General features: G+C 43.7%; 1 protein-coding gene across 1 annotated transcript in view; it reads right to left on the reverse strand.

Moving 5' to 3' along the window:
* Positions 1–9,941, reverse strand: part of BTBD8 (BTB domain containing 8) — a 38,440-nt gene extending 28,499 nt beyond the window's left edge. Inside the window, exons 1-2 of the mRNA XM_086617255.1 lie at positions 9,832–9,941; positions 9,539–9,724 (exon numbers count right to left, since the gene is read on the reverse strand). Of these exons, the coding sequence (XP_086473381.1) occupies positions 9,539–9,724; positions 9,832–9,941 (296 nt within the window). The remainder of the gene's footprint in view (positions 1–9,538; positions 9,725–9,831) is intronic.
* Positions 9,942–10,747: the final 806 nt, after the last annotated feature.

Consider the following 10,747-nt stretch of genomic DNA (forward strand, 5'->3'; position numbering starts at 1 on the left):
AATGTGATGACGGAATAATAAAAGTCCACATTGAAAGAGTAACATGGTTGAGCCTCTTAACATGGGTTTTTTAAGGTTGTCGTAACTGTATGTGCTTTCATAACTCCTAACCTGATGACTTGGCCTGACCTATTCCTTCTCATATTTACAGTGCTGTTCCAACCCAGACGAACATAACATGAGGCATGGGGGAGAGACAAGTAATAACATGTCTATTACCATGAACAGGACATTTTCTCTGTTCACTATGCTTCTCAGTACTTGACATCTGTGTTTTACAGCTCTATGACAGTAGGACTCCAGAACAGAAATTCAGAGTAGAAACCAAATTAACCTAGAGATTTCAAAATTCCATAGAAGTATTCTGAACTTTGGTCTTCAAGGTGTTTCTCCACATTAGATCTTTCAAAAGATGTCACTTAAAGACACATCGACAATGCCACTACTAGACAAAAATGCAGTCATATCCCATGTCAGCAGATGTGAGCAAATACCACACTTACAGAAGTAAACTGGTAACATATACTCAATGTGAAAAACTGCAGGAAGATCGCTAGTAACGGTTTATTGAAAGAAATTGCCATTCATAACATGTTAGGTTAAATTTGCAACTGGAACTTTACTCAGTCACCTTTCTGTTGCTGTGGAGCTATTGCATATGCAACATGTAGACAGTACAATTGACTTTGAGGGAGAAAGAAACTTAGCAGCAACAGATACACTACTTTGTCATAAATTAATTATTTTAATATACTCGCTTACTTTCCTGCCAGTAACTGAAAAACATAATTCCATAGGGAATCTGATAAGATAGGCAATAAGGCATCAATCTCCTGGGAATCCTCAGAGTGTTTTTCAGATAATCTACATAAGAAACCTCAGGAATGCAATTCTATTATCATTAGGACTTAAGTCAATTAAAATGGCACCCTTACCACAACTGGGAACTCTGTAAATAAAACAAGTGGCATGTTGTTAAACCAGAACTACGTAATTGGTTTCTAGGAACCTTGATTATTTCAGTTAATGTTTAAAACCCACAGTCCTGAATTCATTATTTCCAGAAACTCAACAGAGTATCTGTATATTAGAGTCCTGCTTAATACAGACTGTAAATTTACAAGGAAGGCATCCATTATTCTGCTTCACAGACAGCACTGATGTTTTAGCACATCTTTTAGAAGTTTTTCTTTATCTCTGTAAAATCCCACTAGATGTTCTTTCCAGAATGGAAGATTCTGCAGTTTTCCTAAAATTTGTTATAGAAAACTTTGCTTCGCACCACCCTTTATTTTATAGGCGCGTTTCTAAAGGCAGAGTGAAGTTTTCAGGAATGTCTTCTACAGAGTATCAAATGGCACCCTCCTGCATAAATAAAAGCTAGGGAAATCTTTCATCCACAGCAAACGTATAGCTCAGACGTTTTAGTGATAATGTAAAACCATCGCTTTAAAACACAGTTGCTGTAAGAAACCAGGACCCTTACTGAAGAATTATGATATGAATAGTTTTTACTGTTCCAAACCTCCTGAGTAGGCATCATTCAGTATGACACCTTAGTTTCATAAGCTGAAGTGCAGAAGACTACAATTCTATAAAGTTAGAAATTTCTTCTTTAAATTAGATAGAGGTATCATCAGGAGGTCTAAGAGCTTGACCAGTTTTGAAACTGAGTTCAAAAGAAAGTAGTTTTCATAGTCATCTAAACAATCTAAGAAGGCATAAATATGTTCCAATTCTTCCACCATCCCTAACGATGATCAGCAAAGGACTAGAATGTACTCACTGTAACCAAACAGCTTCCTAAACCATATGAAAAGTATGAAGTTATTTTGGTTTTATAACAACACACAGCCTACATAGACATCTCAAAATGCTCTTTGAAGAAAAGTACGTACTTTGTGGGTAGTTTGCAAAGCACTAAAAAAATGCTAAGTAGCCCAACCAAACTTACTTTTGAGCATCTAAAGATTTCATTCACGGTTCTGATTTTAAAGGTGTCCTGAAGTTATATCTCCTCTCATTCCAAATCACTTAGGCTAAATTCTTTGGAAAGATTCTCAGCCTTAGAGCTCTCTTTAAGGCTCACCTGTCATTTGCAGATGCAGGACTTCACAGTCTTGAGAACCATACAGTCTCATTAGAAGAACAATCACGCAATTCTGTTCTCAGAACAGCCAGAAAGCCAATATTGATTAGAATCAGTAAGACATTATGCTTACTAAAAATATATTAAACAGGATCATAAAAAAAATCCTCAGATAATATTTGGGTCAAAAAAGAATTTTGAGTTATGATCCACTTCTGTAGTCCTTTAAGAGGTACCTTTGCTTACTGTGGGCCACACTCACTTGTCTGCAAGACTAACAAAATTCCAAACAGAAACATTGTATGTCACTGATGATCATGGAGACAACACAAATAAGAAGGGAAGTGAGAAAAGGCAGGTTTTCTTTTAATTAATACCATACTTAACAGCATGAGGAACCCATTTTTGTTGTTATTTCTGAGAACATCAGAAGTCACTGAAATTAACACCATCATGACCAAACTATACTGAAAGCTGTTAGGACAGCCTCTCCTAGTATCCCAAAGTAGTTGTTAACCAAATAAATAAATAAATAAATTCTCAACAAATTAGAAATCCACCTTGGAGAAGACAGTTACTCTTCTCCTTACCCACGTTCTCCTTAAAGTTATACACGTACACACACGTATCGATGTCACTAGAGAGGTGCTTTTGAGTTCTTAGACACTAGCTATTTTAACAGACAGGATTTTGTACATGTTGTTATGGATATGTTGTGTTTATGCCCAGATTTGCAAAGCATTAGTAAAGAGATCACAAAATAAAAGCCACTAAGGCCAGAGGAGAAGATTTTTTTTTTCTGTCTTGATGTTTTGTTTTGTTTTTTTCTATCAGCTAGCAATAGAGACTGACCGTTAATGCTGAAGTCTATCAGAAAATCAGAAACTTCACCATCATAAATATTACGGATGGCACGAAGCTGTCAGCAGAAAAGTCTGACATGAGTGAAAAGGGGAAATTCTGCTGTTTGGCAGTGCATCAGTTTAATTGCCCTGAAAAAATGATACTATGGTAACTTTAGAATAGATGTACAAGTACAGATGTCCAAAACAGGATACTTACTTGGTAGTGTAGGGGATAATACAATTAATGAAAACAGACAAAACAAATTATGTTTTTCTTTTATTTACAAGTTGTACAGATGCCACGTGTTGTTTTCAATAGCAACTTGGTATAGCACATACCAGAACTTCACATAGTAACAAGATTAGCACTGAAATATCTTCTGCACACATGTAAAATACCATATTATACAGTTTTACTTAAAGCTGTGTATTATCACAATTAAATGCCAAAATAAAAACAAGCTCTATTAACTTTTGTTAATAAAAATAGCACTGAGAATGTAGGAAGTCTCTGAACCACTCCCTGCCCATAGTTTTAATGCACTGATGTCTTTAGCAAACCCAGCTACACCAAATACTCTCATGCACTGCATTTAATCTTGCAAAATTATTTCAGCAGTACACCTATGGCAGCGAATCTTTGTTAGTGCAAGTTAGGCATGTCATGCGCACAACTTCAACATACCTTAATCACTTACAATTCTTCCATTTCCCTTTAGATTTGCTAAAAGAATTGTCTGCTTGATTTCTGCAGCTAAGACTGTTATTTTAACTTAATTGATTTACTGAGATAAGTGTTTCAGTAAATTTCTTCTCATGAGATGCAACATCAAACTGCTTTGCTGCCTCACACAGATGGTGATTAAGTCTTCCAATTTCTTGTGAAAGCTAAGCATTTCAGCAGAAGAATCTAGCCCTTTAGCAGTCATGGTGCCAGTGAGAGGTTTCTGCCCATTTCTCACATATTTTTTTTTTTTCTTGAGGCATAGACCCATGGCATTAAGATACTATGTTTTCCAAAGCAAGATGTTAATATCACACACATACTGCATATACTGCAACTTGACAGTTTAGCTTCTCAACTTCCTCTGAGAAATTGAGATTAGATATAAACATGGATCAAAAAAGAAAAAATCCAATAAGAAAAAGTCAAACTTATTTTTTCTGTGTATGTGGAAAAGAGATAAGGTTGCCCTTGTTTGGCATGTGTTTAAAGCCTTTTTGCATCAAAAGAAACAAGTCACCATGTCTTCCCTCAACAGGATATATCATAAAATCTAAACTACAAGATTCATGTAGTATCTTACTTATTTCCATCTCTCTCCCCTTTCTTGTTTAGCAAAGTATAATTATTCTTGATGATTAGCTTAGCTTGTATTTATAACCACAACAAACTGACTTGGTGCTGTAGTAACAAACTTAGACCAGAGAATATGGTTGTATGAACAAAAACCATTAAGTTAGAACACTTTAGCTATTCAGAGGAGAAAATTCCTTAATCCCGTAACTTGGAGATAAACACTTTGGTTCACGGTAATTTGTTCTCACTTTCTCAGCTTTCACTGTTCACTGGAGATAAGCCTTTACAGAGCATTTTAACTTCCACAATTCATAGAATCATAGAATGGTTAGAGTTGGAAGGGACCTCAAAGATCATCTCGTTCTAACCCCCCTGCCATGGGCAGGGACACCTTCCACTACACCAGGTTGCTCAAAGCCTCATCCAACCTGGCCTTGAACACTTCCAGGGATGGGGCATCCACAACTTCTCTAGACAACCTGTTCCAGTGCCTCACCACCCTCAGAGTGAAGAATTTCTGCCTTATATCTAATCTAAATCTACCTTCTTTCAGTTTAAAGCCATTGCCCCTTGTCCTATCACTACATGCCCTAAATTCAGGATTTATTGTTTGACAAGTTTAGGACAGTCACATTAAATTTCCCATGTTGTCTATATTTATAGGGTGGGGGTTGTTAATTCCATTTTTTGGGGGAGGGACAATTTTTTCAGCTGTATTGCTAATTCCCTTATATCTTAATGCGAGGGAAATAATAGTTGTTGTGTCATAAAATGCACCTGCAAGCGCCACAGAAAGCTCTTTTTGCAGTTAGCTTGTTTTCAAGTTACATCAATCAGTCACTCAGAGAAGATGCTCCTTGCATGGTAGGGTACACCACATCAACAGGCATGAGTGGTAAGAGGATAAAAGGGAAGGATCATATCAGAGTAAACTGTATAACCCAGAAAATTTCGAGATCATGGGAGGCATGCTATTCTTCTGAAATAGAGTGGTCTGCATTCGTAACCCACTAGAGGGTAATGCAGAAGACTAGACATAAGAGTAAGACTGCTGAGGCATAAGCATAAAGTCACATTTTTTTCCTCCAAAATAGCCAGTATCCAATGGGGACTATGATAATGTAGCAATTACTAAGAATAATCTCATGCACAAGTTGTTTAAAGAAAATATTGCCCTTTTTCACCACTTTGTAATCCTGTGTTACAGAACCGTAACTGGGAATCGTATTTAAAGAGCAATATTCAAAAGCAAGTTGTGTTGTATTTGGTGCAGCTACTTCATGAAAACCTCACATGCAAGAGAAAGTCAAGCTGAAAATAGAGCTAAGCCATCACCTTCTGTAGTGTCAGTCTGATGTCACGTAACTTTAACAGGTCCCCCACCTTCTGGCTTTTTTTCCCTGCACACAGGAAAGTTCTGGCAGACATGAGCAACGACATTGCAAGAGGTGTGACTAAGTGACAAGTGAAACTGGAACAATGCTATAGGGTATCTGTTATATTAATAGCAGTTGCTATAGCCTGCAATTTACTCTACAAAGGAAAGGTGTACATAGAGTCTACAAAAAGAAGTTACTGTCATCATGCTGTCCAGGAGTTTACCTTCAAGAATGCTTTTGTCTGCACTTAAGCTAGATGTAGCATCATTCTGCTGCCTGGTATAGAACTATACAAACATAACACGGTCGAAGCCTTGGATGGTCTACTTTACATCGACTGCTGGTGCTGCAGATTAACCCCCGTGGCAGTTAAACATCACAATGACAATTGTATTCCTTTGTATTCAATCTGTATTTATTGCTTTTTAACTGGAACTGACTGTCATTAGGTCCTTCTCTATCCTTCCTTAAGTCAGATCCCTTTAACACAAATATCAGGCGACAATGAGAATGGTACTGGAGTTTTATTTCTAAAGCTATATTTTTTCAACTGAAATGGTAAAAGCAGTTTGCCTCTCAAAAGACAAGATATTAATGATCTGAGACAGACTATTGTCCTTCAGGGATGCTAAGTTGCTTGCTTCTCGAGGCAGATTGCAGAACCCTGCTTGAGCAGTCATCTCCTGCCATGGACATACTTGCAATTGTTGACCCTCTTCTAGTTGTGTTACGAAGAGTGACATAAGGTTATTGGAGGGCAGAGTCTATATTACATTAGATTCATTGGGAAAAAATGTAGGGTGAATAGTGTTTACAACATGGATGCTGCCTTCCTGGTGACCACCAGTTTCTCTCTGGTGTCCCCAGAAAGTGCAAGTATAGGGAGGAAAACAAAGTAGTGCTCAGTCCTCTATTTCGTGCTGAGGCTATGCAGCAAGATCAGCATGAAGTTCACCATGTCCTCCGTCCTGCTCAAAAACGCTCAGAAGTTTGGCAAGAGGAGCTGCTCAGTCTTCAGCACACAAGTGACACGTAGCCTACATCTCTCCTGATTAAGAAAAACAGAGGCCCAGAGGAAGTATGTCTCACTGAGATGCACGCCAGATACAGCTCGTGAGAAAAAAAAATCCCTAAATCCCCAAGGAAAGACCATTTTTACTTGGGAAGCTAAAATAAAAGCTGAACACAAACAGGAAGAGGAATGAGATTTCGTTAGAGCTTTGATGAACACTTCAATACTACACTAGTATTCTACTTCTGATCTACAGAGTAACAGTATTTATAAGCAGAAAACTTAGAACTTTTGTAGAAGACTACAACTTTCTCTTGGGAGCTAAACTGCAGCAACAGGTCTTTGTAATAACTCATCATGGTGATTCAAGTGCTCCAAGAACTAGGCTAGCTTTCAGGCAACCTCAAGCTGTAATTTAAAGCACTTGTTTTGGATTTGCAAAGATCTAACTCATTTGCATCTTAGCAGTAAGAAACCACTGAGATTCAGTAGTCACTGACATGAGCAGAAGTCATCAGTCCAACAATGAATTAGGCTCTTTTCAACCAAAGCTGTTTCCTTTCCTCACAGTGATCAAACTCCAGTGCATCCTGTGATACATTTTCACAAAATATGTTACTTAGATGATTCAAAAGCTGAAGTATCAAACAGCTCTGATGGCTAAGTTAAGAAGAACCAACCATCTTGCAAAATGCTCTTCATACACAGCTTAGAATATATGAGGAGGTGTGGAGAATCTAAACTCACAGTGAAAAGACAAAAGGTTTATAATTAGTTGAGCCGTTTGGAGTCTTAAGGTGTTTTTCAATTCCATGCTTTTTGGAGAATGTGCAGGACTGTTGGGATTATTACTTGTCTTCCTGCACAGACCAAATTGAAATCAAGTATCAATGAACTGTAGGCATATTAAGTGCTTACGTTAGGAAAATAAAGGAATGATATAATAGATAAATAATTAATTATTCCCTAAAATTATTTCCCAATTCCAAATTAAAATAAAATGAAATTTTTAAAATTTGCATTATCATGCTTTTATACGAAAGTCTTTTGTACCACCACTTACGCGAATGCGAAGCAAATTAATGAAACTGAAGTAATAACGGAGTTAAGAAAAACACCAGACAGAACCCATAGATTTCATAGATTTTCTAGGTTGGAAAAGACCTTAGAGATCATCCGGTCCAACTGTCCCTAATCTCCCATTAAACCATATCCCTAAGTAGTTCAGCCACACTTTTCTTAAACACATCCAGTGATGGAGACTCAACCACCTCCCTGGGCAGCCTATTCCAGTGGCTGACAACCCTTTCAGAAAAGGAATTCTTTCTAACATCCAACCTGAACCTCCCCTGACTAAGCTCATACCCATTTCCTCTTGTCCTATCACCCATCACTAATGTAAAGTGCCCTTCCTCCACCTCCCCACCATCCCTTCTCAAGTATTTATAGGCTGTAATCAGGTCTCCCCTCAGCCTCCTCTTCTCCAGGCTAAACAGCCCCAACTCCCTCAGCCGCTCCCCATAAGTTGTATTTTCCAGCCCTTGACCAGTTTAGGCGCCCTTCTCTGGACCCGCTCCAGGAGACAGGACCCGCTCTATGCTGTTTTGTTTCTTCCCGCTTGTTTTGCTAATGCTCCTGCCAGACCTTGACAGTAACCTCACAAATGCCAGTTCATCGGCCTGTTCCAGTACAAAGAGTCTGTGTTTTAGCTATTACTTCAGTTCAAAAAGGTTTCTTTCATACATTATAACGTTAGTACCCTGAATACATATTTTTAGCCGTTTGCTGCCTTACTTACAAGTTTAAGGAGAGAACGTGCGAAACCAACAGGGCGAGGTCAGCCTAGGTTATATTTTAGGCACTAAACTTCAAACTGCAATACCTCCCCCTTCCTCTTGCCAACACTCTCAAGAGGTTGCAAGTGCATACATTTTCTAGGCACATCCTGAATTCATCTGAAATCCCAGAGTGCCTACCTACCACTCTGCTCCTGCGCAGGCCCAGAGTGCTGATCGGCTCCAACATCAACTCTGTTTTTTACAGATGTAGGTGGCACCACCACAGCTTTGTAAGAGAAAAGCACTCGCTGCTCACTTCTTTGAAAGAAGGATTAGAGGCACTTACAGGAAAGGAGGATTGCATGGTCTGGTGGCAGCACAAGCCAACGCCCCTGATGTACTCAGTGAAGCTTTTGAGCAAGACAAGCGAGATTCCAGATACATGGTGATAGTTGGCAATGGGAAAACACGCTAGCCTTTGCACCAGTCCCTGGGGAGCACCCAGCCCACGCACTGCACTGATGGTGTGGCACACCTTGCTCTGGGATCCCCGTTCAGTGGGAAAGCTGTCCTGTGTTTGGCCTAGCCCACGGATCACTTAAGACTTCAGTGATTGATAACCACACAGTTTCTGACTTGATGCATGCTCTTGATGCATCTTCATCCAACTTGATGAAGTCCTCCTAGGCTTCCAAATCCATAACTTTTTTCCTTCTAACATGACACTAGAGTGGTTTTTCTTGTTGTTTTCTATTAGGTAATCTTAACAACAAGGATATTAGCAGGCACAGACAATTTTAAAGGATACATTAAGGGGTTTTGCTGCTTCTTCTCTTGTCCTATTACAAAGCCTTTACATACTTACATACTGTACAAAACACTTTATGGCGGAGGGTACGTATAATTCGTGTGCTGTCAGCAGAGGAACGAAGGCAGAGGAAATAAGGAAGTTACAAGAAAATCCCCTGCAAACGCTGCAGGGAGGCTGTGAAGATACTGCTTTGAATGGGAACGCTTTAAAACAGGTGTTAATAGCTGAAAAGAGAAGCGGAAGGACACAAGCTGCCGCCAGCCCACCAGCCCGAGGGGCACGGCCGGTGCCCGCTGCTCCCGCCCGCCGCGGCCGCGCACTCACCGCAGGAAGCGCCGGACCTCGGCGGGCCCCACGCCGTCCAGCTGCAGCACCTCTCGGGGCGGCCGCCCCCCCTCCAGCCCGGCGAAGAGCCGCGGCGCCCGCGCCAGCAGCACCGCCCGGTGCGCCCGCAGCGCCGCGTCGCCTACACGGATGGTCACGTCGGAGCACGTCCCCTCCGCCAGCAGCCTGCGGGAGCGTACCGTTAACACCGTCTCCCCGCTCGGCTCGGCCCGTCCCGTCCCACCGCCCCGCCTGCAGCCGTCCCGCCGCGCCCCCTCCGGCCCCGCGGTTACCTGCCGAGGTCCTGCCGGAGCTGCTCGGCCAGCGCCTCTTTCAGCCGCTGCCGCTCCACCGCCGCCGGGCCGGGGCCCTTCGGCGCCGCGCCGCCACCGCAGCGCGCCATGTGCCAGCAGCCGTTCTGCTCCGCTCCGCGCCCGGCACGGCGGCAGGAACGCGGGGCGGCGATGGACAGACGGTCCCTTCGCGACACCGCCGAAGGGGCGGCCCGCCGTATTCCCGAAAACAACCCGCGACAGCGCTCGTCGCCGCGGGTGGCGTCTTCCTTCCCGCCAACGCCAGCCCCGCCGGGAGCCGAGGGACCGCCTCGCGACGCGACGCGGGAGCCCCGCGGTGCGGGCTGCTGCCCCTTCCCCGCTCCAGCTCAGTGGGCCGTGGCTAGCAGTGGCGTCCGCCAATGAGGGCTAGCGGCGCTCCGCCGGGCCCCGCCCTTCCCCGCGGCCCCCGGGGGGGTGGGAAGGCGCGGCCCTCCCCGCCTCCCTCCCCTGCGGGGGGCGGCACCGCCGTGCGGGGGGCGGCACCGCCGTGCGGGGGGCGGCACCGCCGTGCGGGGGGCGGCACCGCCGTGCGGGGGGCGGCACCGCCGTGCGGGGGGCGGCACCGCCGTGCGGGGGGCGGCACCGCCGTGCGGGGGGCGGCACCGCCGTGCGGGGGGCGGCACCGCCGTGCGGGGGGCGGCACCGCCGTGCGGGGGGCGGCACCGCCGTGCGGGGGGCGGCACCGCCGTGCGGGGGGCGGGGCGGGGCCAGCGGGAGGGGTCTTCCGGTCCGGCCCCGCCGAGCCCCGGCTGCCGCAGGCAGGGAGCCCTCTGCTGGCCGCCGCCCTGCGCCTCGTAAAGACTCATCTTTCCCTTTCCGAAGAGTAACGGGATCGTCGGTAATCGCTGCTGTTTTACAGACAGTCTGGTTTGCT

This window comes from Tauraco erythrolophus, chromosome 10, assembly GCF_009769465.1.
Source record: "Tauraco erythrolophus isolate bTauEry1 chromosome 10, bTauEry1.pri, whole genome shotgun sequence".
NCBI classification, from domain to species: domain Eukaryota; kingdom Metazoa; phylum Chordata; class Aves; order Musophagiformes; family Musophagidae; genus Tauraco; species Tauraco erythrolophus.